Source organism: Bubalus bubalis, chromosome 23, assembly GCF_019923935.1.
Source record: "Bubalus bubalis isolate 160015118507 breed Murrah chromosome 23, NDDB_SH_1, whole genome shotgun sequence".
NCBI lineage: Eukaryota > Metazoa > Chordata > Mammalia > Artiodactyla > Bovidae > Bubalus > Bubalus bubalis.
In genome coordinates this window covers 39,860,470-39,879,277 of record NC_059179.1, presented here as the reverse complement: position 1 = coordinate 39,879,277, position 18,808 = coordinate 39,860,470, and the positions used below count along the sequence as shown (strand labels likewise).

Here is an 18,808-nt window from a genome sequence, read left to right as displayed (position 1 = left end):
AGTAAATCTGATATCCAAAATAAAAAATGATCAGTGCCAACAGGCACCGGGGCCAAGGGCTGAAAAACGACAGTTCATACCAGACCAAAAAGAAGTGACTGTATATTTGAAAAAAATTATCCTGGTTAAGGCTATGAGGAAGTACTTGCATTTCTGCTAGTGGCATTGTTAACTGGGTGTCATTTCTAAGGCATAAAAAGTTGTAATTCATCATATCCTTATAATCAGAGAAGTGCATGTGTACACATACACAATTATCTGCACACAGCTGTCTCATTCCTCATAGCAAAAAAGATAAAGTATGTTAATACCTAACAATGGGGAAACATTTAACTATGGTATCATAATAAAAAATCATGGTATATGGTCAATTACAATAAAAATATGTAGAATACATCAGAACTTGAGACCTATAGGAGATACTATCAAATAAAGAACACTATTATAAATAACTCTAAAATCACATTTTCAAATTGATAAGAGTGATGTAACAATTATGTAAGATAAAGGGGTTCAGTGAAATTTCTTAAAATATATAGCAAAACTAGATTCTTAACTTTTTGTGTTATAGAATCTAAAAAGGATATTTACTCGCATTAAAAGAGAGTAAAAGCTTTAAATCAATAAGCAACTTACTAGGCCACGTAGTATGCAGAGTTAGAAAGCAGTAACAGCACATCCACATCTCTGTGAGTAGCATCAATGAGGCTAAACAAACATGACACAAGGAATTAAATATTTTCATTTTCATCTACATTTTTTCTATAGCAGATCCCCTTAATGATAAAGGGGATCTTTATCATGATCTTGATCACCTTATGGTGGGGGCTAGGGTGGGGAGAAAAATATCAAGTAATCAATGAGTCCTACTTCTGAAGTTAAATGTACACAGTCTATCCATTTGGAGATTAAAAAAACAAAACCAAACCAGGAACACAGTTTAGGAAGGTGGGGTAGGTGGAGGGAAGGACTGGAGTTGAGTAGCCAAGGAGAAGGGAGGGTTCAGGGAAAATAGGATAATGGTATGTGGGGAGGAGGGGGAACTACATGATGGTGGAGGGGGGCAAGGATTGTAAAGAAAAGAAAATAACAGACTGAGAAAAGAGAAATCTAGATCATCTCACATGGCCTAATCTTCAAGTTACACTGCACATTTACCATATGTTTATACTCATGCAGAAAGTATCCTTTGAAAGACTTTTACGTAAATATAACATTTATGTGCAAAAATGGAACCAAGCCCAAACTATCTTGTTTTTTTAAAAAAACTACAGATTAATTTACACAGCTTTTAGAGAATGAATAAACATTTCCTTATTCTAAGTCCACTTTGCTGTATTTTATCTCCACTGTAAAGTCAAATACCAGTGTAAGGGTTAGAAACTGAGTACTGATGAACCATTAAACCAAATACTACTTTTTTTAAAAAGGTCAACATATGAAATCCACAAATACTCAACAGGTAACATGGGCAGAATCTGAACGCAACCTTTTAATTAAATATTCATCTACTAGTAAAACAGCTTTCCAATCAAAAGATGAAAATTAATCTGCACACTTATATTGGTTCTCAAAATTCCACTGCTGGAGTAGAGATTTCTATCTTAGAATAGAAATCTTAGAATTTCAGAGCTATTTGCAAAACCTAACCAAATGCTACTGAAAAACAAATGGGAAACAATAGGGGGAAAAATGACTAATAGATGGAATTTAAGTAAAGTCACGTACATAATCTGCCTAAGAATGAGGTCACTGTTTAACAGGTACTGCAGAGAAAATTTCACCAAGATCTTAAATTGCAGTATTTTACATCAGGGGCATCTTGCTGCACCATAACCAGAACAATTTTAATCTAAAGTAACAAATTGACCTCAATTTTCACCAAAAACATGCCCCCCAAATACAACTAATCAGATTGTAGAAGTCAGAACCCAATTAATACACAGATTGATCCAAAATACGAGCAATAACCAACCAACCAACCAACCGGAAAGAGAAAACCATCTATTCTACGATCTCGGCAGCCTCACCGAGAATAGCGTAGACGAACACCGTAACATATAATTTAGTTTTGCGCATTGGTGCTTACCTGCACTCTTAAAACTGTCGCTTGACCCAAGCCATAAAAATTACGTCACGACACGTAGTTTAATATGAAAAAAAATTTCTACACCTACTAAGTAGTGCTACTTTATCATAGCTTCTATTTTGACACGAATATTTACATTGGTCAAACATGATCTCAGTCAAAAGCATTACGTCTAGAAAGAAAAAGCACTTGGCACGTCACAGGCAATGGAGAAAGAAGTCAGCCCTCCCCCCACCCGCATTTTTACTTAAGTATAAGCTGCAGTGAATACTTAATTTCCCTCCCCACCACCCTCTGCCCCACTTAAACAGAAATAACCCCCCCCCCTTTTTTTTTAAACACAGAAGAAAGAAAACCCCTTTTGGTGCTCCCCCGCCCCTCGCCTGCAGCTCGGACGGAAGGGCTGCTACTCGTTTTTCTCTTCCCGCCAGTCAGGCATGCCCTCCTTCCACACGATGAACACAAACACCGCCAGCACCACATGCAGCCCCACCACCGCGACAATGGTTGCGTAAAAGCCACTGTCATCGGGGGACATTAACAGGAGGCTTTGGAAGAGCAGCAATTTGCAGGAAAAATACAACCCCACTGGAACTTTAACCATCAGTCCTGCAAAAAGGAGAAAAATCTTGAAAGTGGTCGCCAGGCTGCCGCCTTCGGGCTTGGGCTCGGCAGCGTTGCCGGCGGCATTGCCTGTGGCATTCGCCTGCCGCTGAGCGGTTGGAGGAGGCCGGTGGGAGCGCGGCATCTGGTCGGTCAGTCAGTCCGTCAGTCCGTCCGTCAAGTAGTCGAAGCTCAGTCAGAGCCACCTGTGCCAAACCTCACGCCTGCAGCCACTGCGGCAACTGCACCGCGGCCGCGCCAAGTCCCGCCCCCAAACACGGCGCACTTCCGCCACCCACGCTCGCCGCGGTGTGCGCCCAGTGCGCAGGCGCAGCCCATCCAGCACCGCCTACATCAAGAGGAGGGTGCGGCCCCCGATCCCGGAGGGAAGCTGAGGTGGGCTCGGCCCTGGCCCGGGTCCGGGTCCGGGGAGAGTGCATGCACAAACACCTTGGTGAAGAGTTATCCCTCCCGCCCGGAGGGCCACTGGCGCAGGCCTGAGGCACCGTGACTAAGCGCTTGCCCGCACTGCCGCGCGCCTGAGAGAGGTTGCCGCGCACCTCGTGTCCACTAGTCCACTAGTACGAGTACCAGTAGTCAGCTGCTCTCAGTGTAAGAAAAAGCGAGTCCAAGTTGGACCAAATAAAGAGGGGGCTTTGTGCAGATGCTGAAGGGCACGTGGACGGTCCCCTGATTTCCTGTCACATTAAATATTCCTCCAGCCACAAGTGCACCACCCGGCGCTTACGGGCTCGAGTCAGCTCTCCCTGCGGCAGCAGTGGCTGCGGGATGACCAGGAGGTCTGATCTGTGTACGCCAGCGGCTGTCTGCAGGGAATTAACTGAGCTGTGCTCGGGGGTTTAATATAAAAAGGCCCGAGGGTGGGCTCCAGGTGGCTGGACAGTTCCAACTGGAGCCCTGGGAGATCAAGGAAAAGGGAAGGGCAGCCATTCTTGCTGCCTGCGCAATACTGAGCATTTGTAAACAACTCGCGGTAACTTTTTCTGCCGTATGTTTAAAATTAAACAGGACCATAACTGCAGTGAAGTCAGTGAGGCACTAGTTTCTGGCGCAAAATTTATGGGGGTGCCAAAAAAAAACCCTGACATTAACGAAAGTTTTTAATGAAGTCAAAATTAATGCAAACATACCATGATAAACAAAACATCCAACATTTCAAATAAAGATAGGATCCGACTCTGCAACCTGTCCAACCTTGTCTCGCTTGCCTCACCCTAATCCCAGCTCCGTTCCTATAAAGCTTTATTGACAAAAATATGTGGCCCAACTTAACAACAAAAAAAAACCCAGTTTTTTAAATGAGCAAAGGATTTGACTAGACATTTTTCTGAGGAAGACATACAAATATCCAACAAACCCATGAAAAAATCTTCAACATCATTTGTCATGAGGGAAATGCAAATCAAAACCGCAATGTGACAGTACTTCACATCCACTAGGATGACAACAATAAAAAAATGGGGAAAAAAAGGAAAAAAAAAGTGTGGGTGAGGACATGGAAAAACTGGAACCCTCCCACATTACTCGTGGAAATGTAAAATGGTGCAGCCACCAAAGAAAATAGTTTGGTGGTGTCTTAAAAGTTAAGCACGGTAGCCTGGCAATCTCCTCTCCTAGGTATATACCCAAAAGAAAAACAGGTGTTCAAACAAAAACTTGTTTATAAGTATTCACAGCATCACTGTTTGCAACAGAAGAGCCAGAAGGTGAAAACATAAATGCCCCAAAGAAGAGTAAAAAAAGAAAACATGGTCTAGCCATACAATGAAATACTATTCAGCCATGAAAAGAAATGAAGTTCTGCTACATGGCACAACACCCATGAACCATGAAACATTATGCTAAGTGAATGAAGCCAGTCACAAAGGCCACATATTACATGATTACGTTTATATGAAGTGTCCAGAATGCACATATCCAGAGAGATAAAAGTAGATTAGTGGTTGCTTAGGGGGTGAGGGTAGGGATAGAGTACAAGGATTCTCTTTGTGGTGATAAAAATGTTCTAAAACTGACCAAAATGATGGTCTTACAATACTTAGCATATTCTAAAACCCACCCAATTATATACTTAAAATGGATGAAATGTATGCTATATGAATTACATCTCAGTAAAGGTATTTTGGGGCTTTCTGGGTGGCAGCAGAGGTAAAGAACCCCCCTGCCACTGCAGGAGACATAAGAGACATGAGTTCGATCCCTGGTCAGAAAGATCCCCTGGAGGAGGGCATGGCAAGCCACCCTAGTATTCTTGCCTGGAGAATCCCATGGACAGAGGAGCCTGGCAGGCTACAGTCCACGGGGTCGCAGAGTCAGACATGACTGAAGCAACTTCACATACACACACGTTTTTAAAAACCATACATGCAGCTGGAGGCAGACAGGTGCAAACTGCTGCACCCCCAAGCCTGAGGGACTGAGGCCACCACACGCTGTCCAGGATCTGAGCCTGCTCCCAGAGCTACTCTTGCTGTCCTCAACCAGGGGGCACCTGTTCTGGGTCCACATCTCTGAGGCTCTCTAGCAACCTCAGATAGCCTAACGTCAGGTTTCCAAACGTCTCCCTTCAAGAGAAAAGGAAATCTATCCACCATCCAGAAAATCTTTAAGCCTTGCAAATGATAAATACCAGTAGCAAATTTAAAGAAATTTTAGCAGTAATAGAAAGGATGATAACCACAAAGCATCTCTCATAAGAAGGACAGTTCTTAAAGAACTGTCTAATCAAGATAGCAATATAGGGACTTCCCTGGTAGTCTAGTGGTTACAAATCTGCTTTGCATTGTGGAGAATACGGGTTCGATCCCTGGTCAGGCAACTAAGCCCTCACTCTACAACTAGAGTCCACAGGCTACAACAAAAGCTCCCATGTGACACAATGAAGAACCCATGTGTGGCAACTAAGGCCCAAGGCAGCCTAATAAATATCTGACAACAACAACAAAAAAGATGGAGACATATAATGAACTTTGGAAATTCAAATGGGCAGAAAACCTCCTCTCTTATGGATCCCCAAATTGCCTCCATACATACAGTACTGACTATCAAAGCTAAATAATCCATGAACTTGAAATCATGGAAGGACTCCTTATGAACCTACGGTCAATATTGTTTTTTACTCATTATCATATATGTAAATACTCCCTTGCATTCTGTTGTTCTTGCAAGCTTGTTTTATGCCCCTTTTATTAAGAAACATATGTAAAAGAAGATAAAATCTAAATAGAGCCTTTTACTCTTAAAGCTTGGTTTAGAATTTTCTGAAGTGTTTCTGATTCATAATATTGAAAATTATAATTTTAGATTTTAGCCTGAAAGCAAGCAATCTGGTGGATAAATTTGGATCCTGCCATTCAGCTGATATTTTAAAGAACCACTTGAAAGTGGATGGTTTTTGTTTAAAAAAGAATGTTGAGTATTAGTTGGCCTATTTATTTTACGGAAGACCAGGACCACTTAACACCCATCAAGGTAACTAGCATCATTAAACCTCCTGGTGCACATGGTTCTGTGCATTAATACAGTAAACCTCGCTTCTGGGGCATGGGTTGGGGCTGGAGGCAGGGGAGGACCCATGAAGCAAGCTTTGAATTATAGTTTCACAATTTGGGTTTTTAAAAAATCAGATATTACATTATCATATTTTACCTCATTACTGAGTTTTTTAGTGCCCCTTTAATTTTACAGCCGAAGTTGAGTGCCTTGTCAGCTTGCCTTAGTACCAGCCATGTATTTGAGAACTGCCATGCACTTTGCATCCATGCCCCACAGCTTTATGGACAACTGCTAGCAATAATTAGAACAGCTTAACATCAGAAATTTAAGCACATTAGTCACCAGGACACCACTCCAACTTACCTGGGGTCGCAGTCAATAAGGGCCCAGCCACCATGGAACTTTTCGTTATCAGGCAGTAGTAACTTCATGTAACTCTGTAAGAGTTGGCTAATTAGTTCCTGGTGGCTTCTCTGATTTTCCTTATGCAAAGCTTCATGCTCTTTTTCCTTGGTAAATATGGAATAAAGATCTTCTGTCACTGGAATGCCTTGCATCAAATCTAGAGTAGAAAGTATTGATATCTATCATCTTCTTAGTTTACTAATACATTTTTTAAAAGCAAAAGAGAATACAAGGCCTAAAACAATAAGACTCATTTTTAAAAACAGGCATAAATCTTTGTGACCTTGGACTAGGCATTTTTTTCCCCCTTATGAAACTAAAGTCACAAGCAACAAAAAGACAAACTGGACACCATCAAAATTAGAAACTTTTGTGTTTCAAAGGAAAATGCCATGAAAGTTAAAAGGCAACCCATAGAGTAGAAGTGAATATTTAAAAATCATCTATAAGGGACCTGTATCCACGAATATATAAAGAATTCCTGAAAGTGAAAGTTAGTTGCAGTCATGTCTGACTCTTTGCCATCCCAGGGACTGTAGCCCGTCAGGCTCCTCTGTCCATGGGATTTTCCAGGCAAGAAAACTGGAGTGGGTTGCCATTTCCTTCTCCAGGGGATCTTCCCGACCCTGGGATCGAATCCAGGTCTCTTGCATTGCAGGCAGATGCTTTACCAACTGAGCTACTAGGAAAGCCCTACAACTCAATAATAAAAGAATTATTATTAATTATTATCAATAATAAAAGAATTCCTACAACTCAATAATAAAAAGACATTATAAGCCAATTTTCAATTGAGCAAAGGAACTGAACAGACAAGTTAACTTCTTCATGGTATAGGATGCAGCTCAAGGCTTATTAACAAAATCCTTGTAATCCCACTCCTTACACGTGTTTGGGACAGTGAGACTTCTGGGAGAGAATTGCCAACCACTGGCCTTTTATGGAGAAGCAGTGAGCCCAGACTGCTACTAGCCCGTCTCTCTCAAACTTGGAAGAGATTTAGCTTCAGGGTTAGGATGAAGCTGATATTTTTGATGGTCAAAATGAGAAAGGAACAGAATCTGGGTCCTCAGTGACCTAACTGAATTGCTAGATCAACCAACAGAAAAAAATGTATCAATTTTTCCTTTAAAAAACTGCTAAAATCCAATTTTCCTATCAGTACATACCATATCTGTGGCAAATGAACCAAACTTAATTACATCAGACTTCTCAAATTCCTAAATTGCCTATGTGTGGGCCCTACTATTTCATATATAATAAATAATCAGGTTAAAAAAATAGGATTTTAAAAATATTCCTAGAGACCATATGACAATGTTATGTTTGGTTCTAATCCAGAATACTCTACATTTACTTTAATCCTAAAAGGTAATACTTTCATGGAAATTAAATTTAAAGTCACATTTAAAAAAAAGATGCTGTGGCATGAATTCCACTGGGCAATTCACCCTCCATTTTTTCTCTTAAATAATGATAAAAATTGGTTAGGATAGTCTGATATCCTAACACCCTGTTAAATCATGCTTATAAGGAAGGATAGTGTATTTGTCCACAGCAAGAACACATGATAAACATCAGACAAAGAAAGAAAATCATTTTGTTTTGTCTCTCAGGCTTGAGTAATAGGAAAACAGAATATTGAGTTTTTACTTGATGAGGTTTTAGGGCACCATATTCCATAATCCAGGAGCCTCAACCTTGCCTTCTGTTACATGAATAACAAACTGACAAATATGTAAGAAAGTGAGCAGTTTCTTTTGCTGCTCCAAGCCTAAAAATTTGTCAGATTCTAATCTTGTAAAAATTTGATTTATCAGGTAAGATGTTCAATGTAGAAACACAAGTGTATTATAAAACATATGGATTATGTTAATGAAGTTGGTTACTGTAAAATGTTAGTCACAGAAAGTATAACAAATTTTAAAGACATTTGTGTTCCTTACCTATAACAGCTTGCCTGTAAGCATCCTTAAATCGATTCAGGTAATACCTATTTGCCGAGTTAACACCATCTTTCATAACTCCTGCTAACTTCCTTTCTCCTGTCCTTGTAAAGTCACCCTGTCAATAAAAAAGTCACTTTGACAATTTATGCAAACACAAAAATGTTCCTGAAATCAGTAGGCTTTCAATTCAAGACTGGAATTCTACAGGCTTTTACAATTTCCAAATAATGTAATTAAAATATCTACTAGTATTTGACCCAGATCCAAGCATGTCAAATAACTAAACACGCTATTTGTGTTATCCACCTTCACAGTTAGATGGTGCTTTAAGGTAAAGCCATTCTTGGCAGTCTGTAGAATATCTAGAACTTATAGGTCAAAACTTACATATAACAAAACAAAAAGATTTTCAAGCCTCCAATTGGTATGATATTCAAAACACACAAATATCTGATGTGGGAAAATGTGGACAGTTCCCTAGAGCTTATGACAACCGTATTTAACCTGTGTATGTGGCTGTGTGTATATACAGACAGAGCAGAGGTTTCCATACCTTGCTGCACATTACAGTCCCTGTAGAATGATCCAGTGAAGATTTAATTGTTTTGTTTCTCTTGGTTTTCACAACAAAGATGTCAGAGCAAGTCCCTAGAGAGGTAGGGAAAGCACAGTCTCTTTTTTCCCCCATCCCAACCCCACTATTTTCATCCAAGGCAATCTTAGAAATAGGCCCTGTCCTAAAATTGACAATTTAGGAAGAACATGTTGCCAATTAGGTCATTCACAGAAAATATTAATTTAGCAACAGGAATCTATTATGGAAAAGAGAGACATGAATGCTGCATCCAAAGAATTTTAATATCAATGGAAAAAAGTATTCCTCTTTGTTCAGCTTTGTATAATTAAAAAGTACCCCTGCATAAGTTTAAGGTGTACAATATGATATTTTGTGTGTGTATATAGTATTGTTAATTATAGTCACCATGCTGTACTTTAGATCCCCAGAACTTAGAAGTGAAAGTGTGTACTCTGACCAGTCTCTCCCCATTTACCCCATCCTCTGGTAACCATCAGTCTCAGTGTTTCTGTGAGTCTGACTTTTTAAAATTCCACATACAAGTGAGATCATGCACTATTTTTATTTGTTCTGGCTGCGCTGCGTCTTCGTTGCTGCACGCAGGCTTTCTTTAGTTTCTGTGCAGACTTCTCCTGTTGTAGAGCATGGGCTCCAGGGGCCAGTGTCAGTAGTTGAGGCACATGGGCTTACATGCTTCATGGCCTGTGGGATTTTCCTGGACCAAGAATTGAACCTGTGTCCCTTGCATTGACTGGCAGGCAGATTCTTAACCACTGGACCACCAGGGAAGTTCAGAGATCATGCATTACTTACTTGTCTTTCTCTGTTTGCTTGATTTCACTTTTTCACTTAACATAATACCCTCAAGGTTCATCCATGTTGCTAAAAATGTCAGGATTTCCTTCTTTTAAATAAATAAACTACTTATTTATTTTTGGCTGCGCTAGGTCTACATTGCTGTGTGCAGGCTTCCCGTTGCAGTGGCTTCTCTTGTTGTGGAGCATGGGCTCTAGGCACCTGGGCTTCAGTAGATGCAATTCACAGGCTCTACCGAGTGGGTTCTGGAGTTGTGGCAAATGGGCTTGGTTCCTCCTTGGCAGGTGGGATCTTGGACCAGGATCAAACTTGTATGCTTTGCACTGGCAAGCAGACTCCCTACCACTGGACCACCAGAGAAATCCCAGGACTTTCTTCCTTTTATGGCTGAATATTCCATTATATATATATATATATATAAAATTTTGTATGGCTGCTTCCCTTGTCAACATATTCTTTAGCCATTCATTTGGCATCAGATACTTAGGTTCTTCCCAGATCTTGACTACTGTGAATAATGCTACAATGAACACAAGAGTACAGGTATTTCTTCCAGATATTGATGTCATTTTCTCTGGATACATATTTATAAAATAGGGTTTCTGGATCATATGGTAGTTCCATTTTTAATGTTTTGAGGAACTTCCTTACCATTTCCCATAATGGCTATGCCAATTCACATTCCCACCAATGCACAAGGGTGAGCTTTTCTGCCAACCTTGTTATCTCATGCCTTTTAGATAACAGCCATCCCAACAGGTGATAGCTCATTGTGGTTTTGATTTGCATTTCCCTGAGAATTGGTGATACCGAGCACCTTTTTAGGTACCTGCTGGCCATTTGTATATCTTCTTTGGAAAAATGTTCAAATCCTTTGCCCATTTTAAAATCAGGTTTTTTTGTTTTTGTTTTTTGCTATTGAGTGGCATTACTTCTTTACATAGTTTGGATATTAACCCTTTCTCAGACATATGGTTTGCAAATATTTTCCCCCATTCCATGAGCTGTCTTTTCATTCTGTTGATTACTTATTTTGCTATGCAAAACATTTTTTGTTTGATGTTGTCCCACTTGTTTATTTTCACTTTTCTTCTTGTGCTTTTGGTGTCAGTCAAAAAAATTATTGCTAAGACCAATGTCATGAAATGTTTTCCTATGTTTTCTTGTAGGAGTAAAGTTTCAGGTCTTACATTTAAGTCTTTAACCTATTTCAATTCAATTTTTGTGAATGGTGTCCAGTTTAATTATTGTGCATGTGAATATTTCAGTTTCCCAACAGCATTTAGTGAAGAGACTATCATTTCCCTATTGGCTATTCTTGGCTCCCTTGTCAAATTACCAGTTGACTGTACACATGTGGTTTATTTCTGGGCTCTCGGTTCTATTCCATTGGTCTCTGTGCCTGTTTTTACGCCAGTACTATACTGTGTTGATTACTACAACTTGGCAATATAGTTTGAAATCAGAAGTGGGATGCATCCAGTTTTGTTCTTTCCCAAGATTGCTTTGGCTGTTAGGGGTCTTATGTGTTGCCAAATGAATTTTAGGACAGTTTTTCTGTTCTAGTAGAAAATGCCAATGGAATTTTGATAGAGATTACACTGAATCTGAAGATGGCTTTGGGTAATATTTTAATACTAATCTTTCTAAGCCATCAACCTGGGCTATCTTCCACTTATTTGTGCTTTCAATTTCTTTTATCAATGTCTTAGTTTTTAGTGTACAGATCTTTTACCTTGTTTAAATTTATTCCTTAGTATTTTATTGTTTTTGATGCTATTATAAATGAGATTGTTTTATTTCTTTTTTAGATAATCTCTATTAGTACATAGAAATAACTGATTTTCATAGGTGATTTTGTATCCTGCAACTTCACTGAATTAATTTATTAGTTCTAACAGTTTTCTGGTGGAGTCTTTAGGATTTTATTCAGGATTTGTTATAACAAATATTCCGGGGTGAACTATTTACCTTGAAGGAAAATAACTATAAACCTAATTTAAACTAATTCAACCACTTCCTATTGCCAAGAGACAGAGTATCTAGTAACCAGTGACTGTATTTTACATTTACATTAAATTCTGTGAAGATCAGCTTGGTAGGATCCTCAAAGGACTTTATGTAAAACAATCACAAAAAGATAATAAAACATTTCTTCACCATTTACTGTGTGTCAGGGAACGATCTAAGCTCTAACGTTTTAGCTCGTATAATCCCACACCACTTTTTTTGAAGTGGGCCTAGAATTATTCCTGTTTTATGAAAGAAGAGACAGGCACAGAGAATTTAAGTGACTTGCCCACAGTCACAGAGCTAGCAAGAGGCAGGGTTGGGATTCAAAATTAGAGGAGGCAAATTATACTAGGGATCCAAATCGCACCAACCAACACGTTTTATTTTGTCTGTATAAAGTTTTAAAAACAAGCTATTACATATAAAATTGTAGATTTCCAAACTCCCTTGAAAACTGGGAGCTCCGGCAACACTGGGCCTCTAGCCCCATTAGGAAGTAGCAGAGTAGCACCTTCCTGAGTACACATCGCTCATCTCTCCCTTTAAGCTAACGAGTGGTCAGTTCAAGTCACACGACTTGGCACCTGCAGGAATTTGGAAGTGTGACCCCTGCCTTACCCAAACATTCCAGAGTCAACTACGTAGACCTACCACCTGAAACCGACATGCTTTTTTCTCAAAAAGCAAGTTGGTTTTAAACCACACCGTGTGTCCCGCAGAATGACCCACAGATGCTGGCTACAGACACTTACCTTCAGAGCAGCCGTCCCAGCATACTGTCTGCTAATGGAGTCACCATTGTTGGCCCACATTATCTGATAAATCCGATTGCATTTCACTGGTAATGGCTGCTCCGGGGGCATCACACCTAATTTTTTCAGCTAAAATGAATGCATTGGTAGATTAACTGCAGATAAGCCAGGAAACCACAGTATAAAACACATACTGCGGAGAAAAGGAAGCATATGCATGTACAATTTAGGACCCTTCAAGAAATGTTTTCAGACATTTTTCAAAGTTAAGTACCACTTGAGAGACAGCTTTATGAACTGCTACATCTGAATAAATAGAATAAAACATTCATACTGTTCTGGTGTCATTTTTAATGTATATACTCATACTATTGTATCTTTCTTTTAAATTTGGCTATGAAGTGAAGCTAACTATCAAAAAAATCATATAGAAACAACAATAAAATTAATAGTAGCACAGCAGTAAGTGCTCAGTAAAGGTTAAGTCTGGTGCCATATGCTAAGAGCTTTCTAAAATAAATGATCTCATTTATTCCTCATAACAAGTCTATGCAATCAATACTCTTTAGTACCCTCATTTTTGGATGTATCCTTTTTAGTATCCTGTCTAAACTATCTAGACTATCCTGTCTAGACTATCCATTTTAGTATCCTCATTTATGGATGAAAAGAAAGAAGTTTGGAGAGGCTGAGTTTTTTGCATGGGGTCAAAACACCTTGTATGTGGTAGGGCCAGGGCTTCATCACCAAAGCCTAGCTGCTTCAATGCAACAGTAGAAGACTTCCTCTAAGGACAGTCACAAGGCTCTATCAGGAAAACAAAACAAAACACCATGTGAGGAATATCAACCTTGGGAATTCATTACCCAGGTGTTGGAAGGATGAAAGCTCTAAAAGGAGACACAGAGGTAAGAGATGTAATAACTACAGGAAACAGGTGCCACCAGGAGGGTTGGGGCACAAAGGGAAGAGGCTGGTTCTGTGATGCCAAAGGACTCACAGCCCCAGAGAGGGTGCTGATGATGGGAATATAACACAGGTGAACAAACTTGTCCCTTTTTCCTCCTTCAGCCTCACAGTCTTCTTAGAAATGAATATTTACAATCCAGGGGACTCCAAATTACCTGTTGTTCCATGACCACTCGTGCAATGGCAGCTTGGACCACATTGGTGCGATCCAGGCAGTCCATGCAATTAACTCGAAAAATCCCTTCTTGTTTACATATTACTCCAGCTTGATCAACCCTTTTCAAAAACAGTATAGAATTACTTTACAAAGGAAATGCTTGAAAAGTTTTCAAAACCCACAATTCTTTACAGTATAACGATAACAACAGCAACATTGGTTATCTATTTGCTTGGAATATCATGTGGCAGGCATTACTGAGACCTTTGTAGACATTATTGTTAATTTATACAACAACCTGACAAGGAAAATATTACCCTCATTTTGAAAAAAAAAAAAAAACAACTGAGATGCAGAGTGACTTTCCTGAGTCACACAATTACTAGGCAGAGCTGACACAACCCCAGCTATGTTTATCTACACATTTAAAACCAGAAGGCATTTTAAAACAACATCCTGTTCCCTGCTTTTTGACTTCAAGCAGAAATGCATCTAAATGAGCTTGTACAGACTAATTCACTCTACCACCCAGGGTGGAATCATGACGCCTGCCTCACTCATCTAATTCGTCTGGCCACCTGTGGCCTTAAAATCTAATCAAATGTTCTCTTCTGTCCTTTAAGCCAATTTCTCCTTCCTATTTCTCCCTCCTAAAGTCTGAGAATTATCTTTCTTCTCCAGCAATTTTTAAATGTCTCAAAACTGAGACCAAATACCTCTAAGCATTCCTTCCCATGTTAGGGACCAAGAAGAAATGTAGAGGACAGAGCATTAGAAGGAATTAAACAACAGTCATAGAGCACTTTGCTCCATTTTGCCAATCATCTGACACCTTCCTATTCAAAGCTAACAATGCCTAACGACTAATACTTTTGAGAAGGAGAATAGGAATCTGGGGTTGAAACAAGAAAAACAAAAAGTCTTTCCCAGCCTGCTATTATTTTAACGCTTACTGGTACTAGACAAAAAACATATGATTTCACAGACCAAGAGTTTGTCAAACTGATTTCTTATGAAATACCTACCAACACCACTTCATGTCAAGAATAATGTCATGAATGGCATCTGTTAGTGTTTGGACATTCTCAAACTTCATTCCTCGGCTAAAATATATGCCAAAAGAAAGAAAAACATCTTTAAGAATATTTTTTAAGCTTAAGATATGATATCTAAGATTGCTTGGAAAAATTAAAATTATTACTGTAAATATGAGATTAATACTACTTTAAATTATATGGGAAATTATATAAATATTTACAAGTAATCTGCATTATGAAAGAAAATATGCTTAAAAATACACTGAAACACATCACAGCGGCTGGAAGCTTCTTTCCCCACCAAAGTTTTCAGTACCTAGGTAAATGAACCAACGCTAGAGCCAGGCTTATGACAAAAGAAATGTGCTTTCAGAATACACACAAGTTAAAATTACCATCAAAATGATCGTTGTTTTCCAGATAACTAGTGAACTTATCCCAGGGGAGAGCGTTATTACTAAGAGAGTATGAAGACGAGCCAGCAGGGTAAGTTTTAAGTAAGGGAACGCTATTACTCCTGCCAAGCTCAAACTCAAGCAGAAAGAAAAAGCTCCATTAATTAAGTGAAGGATAAGAGGAAAAAAAGGAACTCTAAATCTTGAAGTCATTTTGGAACAAAAAGACTGAATATTTCAGGAAGAATTAACTTAAATTTTTAGGCAAAATAAAACCAATATGAAAATGGAACTAAGAAATGATAGTCTTCTTTCTAACAATGAGAACAAGATTTTCTTCCCAACAAAAAAGAGAAGAAAAACTAAAGTCTCTGTGGCAGTAACTACTACAAATACTGGACCTGATCAAAACTCATCTCAGGAAACCATCTTTTTTTTTTCTCTTTCTTTTTTTTAAATTATGAAAATATGATAACACATTTACAGGAGACTTGGAAAATACAGAACAAAGTTACATATAGTTCTACTATACATTAAAATTCTTTTAAGTAGAGAAATTAAGATTTATATTTGGAGTTTCAATGTCAAACTCTCAAAAATTAATAGAATGAATAGACAGAAAAGTAGAAGGATACAGTAGACCTGAAAAGCACTATGAACCAATTTAACATAATTAAGATTTATACAATTTTTCAGGAAGCCATCTTACCAGTGCTCATGAAAATCAAATGAAACATAGGTGAGGTGTGAGTTGTTAAAGAGCAACACTTGTTTCAGGTAAGCATCACCAATTATTTTCTCTCTTCCTGCCTGGTCTACCAAATTAATAATAACCTGTGAGAGTGGGGAAAAAGAAAAAGTTCAGTTAATCAGATCTGAGACTCATGTTTTCACTGAATCTATTTAGAGTTATGTTTTAGAAATATTTTGTACCCAGACTTAGAAATTAATCCACTCAAGCATCAGTTTTTTCCCCTATAAAATTAGATTTTCATTTGTTACACTTTTTTAGGTTTATGAGAATTTACATCAATGGCAAGAATAGTTTTACACATTATACATGTGCAATAACCTATTAGAATACATAATGAAAACAAGTTCCTTTATGATAGATATTATAAATCTCTAGAATAATTTTTCAGAGAAGGCGATGGCAACCCACTCCAGTACTCTTGCCTGGAAAATCCCATGGACGGAGAGGCCTGGTAGGCTGCAGTCCATGGAGTCGCTAGGAGTCAGACACAACTGAGCGACTTCACTTTCACTTTTCACTTTCATGCATTGGAGAAGGAAATGGCAACCCACTCCAGTGTTCTTGCCTGGAGAATCCCAGGGACGGGGAGCCTGGTGGGCTGCCGTCTATGGGGTCGCACAGAGTCGGATATGACTGAAGCGACTTAGCAGCAGAATAATTTCTAAAGAAATATACAAGACCTACATGTTAGACACTACGAAATGTTGCTGAAACACATGAAGGAAAACCTGAGTAAATGGAGAGAGACACCATGGTGCTGCATGGCAAGATTCAATACTGTAAAGATGTCAGGGCTCCCCAGGTTAATCTACACACTCAACAATTCCAGTCAAAATTCAAACAGGATATTTGTACAGACTTGGCAAGTTAATTCTAAAGTTTTTCTGGAAAAGTGAATAATATGGGGAAATTTTTGAAAAACAATAAAGAACTTGTCCCACAGAAGAGCAAAACATAGGTTAAATCTAGTGATTAAAACTATGGTATGTGTGCAGAAAAATGAACAACTCAACAGAACAAGACAGATGGCCAAGACAGACCTATGAACACTGAGGAATCTAAGCTACAATGATATTATTCTCAGAGAATATGGACTATACTATACACAGACTATACTGCAGATACTGTATATTACTATACTGTAATATACTATAGTAGCATACTATAAATGATATTGGGATAACTGTCTATTTACATGGGGGGACTTAAGTTAGCCCCTTCATTATATATAAAAGAAATTCTAGATGCATTAATAATCTAAATATTTTTTCTTCAAGTTATAAAAAAGCAAGAAGAATGTTGGCATGATTTTTCCCGAACTGTAGGATGTCACAGGACTTTCCAAGCATAATAAAAACCAGAAAGCATAAAGAAAAAGATGGACAGATGCGACAACATGAACATTTAAAACCTTTGTGTACCAAATGACAGTATAAGCAAACATTAAGAAAAATAGACGACTACCTAGGGGAATATACCTGCAACACAAAAACCATAAAAATATAGAGTGCTATAAATTCAGTAAGAAAAATACAGGTAAAGGATTCAGAAGATATTCAGAAGAGAAACTAGACAAATAGCCAATATACATGAGATTTGCAACTTTGTTAATAACGATACATAAATTTTAAAACAGAAAACCAGTTTTAATCTATAGACAGGCAAAAACCAAATACTAAATATGAACAGCATGGTGAATATGTGGAGAAATGGGTACCGGCTCTCGCTGCTAAGAGTATAAACCGGAATGATCTTTTTGGAAGCAACTGAGTGGTGGGTATCAACCTAAAGTTAATCTAATGTGTGATCCCTTAAACTGCAAGGAGATCAAACCAGTCAATCGTAAAGGAAATCAGTCCTGAACATTCATTGGAAGGACTGATGCTGAAGCTGAAGCTCCAATACTCTGGGTGCCTGATACAAAGAACTGACTCATCGGAAAATACCCTGATGCTGGGAAAGATTGAAGACAGGAGGAGAAGGGGACGACAGAGGATGAGATGGTTTGATGGCATTACCAACTTGATGTACATGAGTTTGAGCAAGCTCTGGGACGCCTGGTGTATTGCAGTCTATGGGGTCGCAGAGTCAGACACAACTGAGCGACTGAACTGAATGTTTGATCCAGCCATATCACTTCTAGAAATTTAGTCTATACAGCACATACATATTTTAAAACGTGTAAAAGATGTTCTCTGGGGAATTTTAGAATAGCAAGCAGAAACTATATCCTAAAGGTCCACCAGTGGAGAACTGGTTGAATAACAGCTATCAGCTACTATGTGAAAATAGTTGCAGAACAGTGTATATGGTATAGCTTATAGCCTTCTTTTGACTTAAATTTTGAATGCATATATATGCACATGTCAAGATGTTTCTTTGCTGCAAATAACAAATCCCTGACTCAAATCTCAGGACAGAAGTCTGTTCTGAACCTCAGAAGTCTGGAGGTTGCATGGTTCTGGAACTGCTTTATTCAGTAGTTACCAATACCAGCTCTTTTGTTCTATCATCTTTCACATATTGATCAATACTCAAGCTAATGAACTAGCCTGGTTAAAGTTGCAGCAGTCACCAGTCAAATCCAGACACAACCACCACAGAAGGACTGTGGGTTCCTGTATCTCTTTTTATTAGAGCAGGAAATCTTGTCTGGAGCCTCCCAGCAGACTTCTTTTCACATCAGACCTCGTTGGTCAAAGTGCCAAAAACATACATTGGCCCACACCTATACCAACCACAGGCAAGAGCAACAGTACTGACACCATGACTGAGT

The 18,808-nt window shown here is 38.8% G+C and overlaps 1 protein-coding gene across 8 annotated transcripts in view; it reads right to left on the bottom strand.

The window, feature by feature from the left end:
* INPP5F (inositol polyphosphate-5-phosphatase F) overlaps window positions 1-18,808 on the bottom strand; it is a 93,851-nt gene that overhangs the window by 5,562 nt on the left and 69,481 nt on the right. For 7 of the 8 annotated variants that reach the window (XM_044935077.2, XM_044935078.2, XM_044935082.2 and 4 more), the window contains 7 exons: window positions 15,988-16,112; window positions 14,872-14,949; window positions 13,845-13,965; window positions 12,721-12,849; window positions 8,560-8,677; window positions 6,572-6,770; window positions 637-708 (listed from right to left, as the gene is read on the bottom strand). In XM_044935077.2, the coding sequence (XP_044791012.2) occupies window positions 637-708; window positions 6,572-6,770; window positions 8,560-8,677; window positions 12,721-12,849; window positions 13,845-13,965; window positions 14,872-14,949; window positions 15,988-16,112 (842 nt within the window). Of the gene's footprint in view, window positions 1-636; window positions 709-6,571; window positions 6,771-8,558; window positions 8,678-9,115; window positions 9,211-12,720; window positions 12,850-13,844; window positions 13,966-14,871; window positions 14,950-15,987; window positions 16,113-18,808 lie in introns of those variants that run through there. The other variant, XR_006640519.1, reaches the window with a different exon arrangement.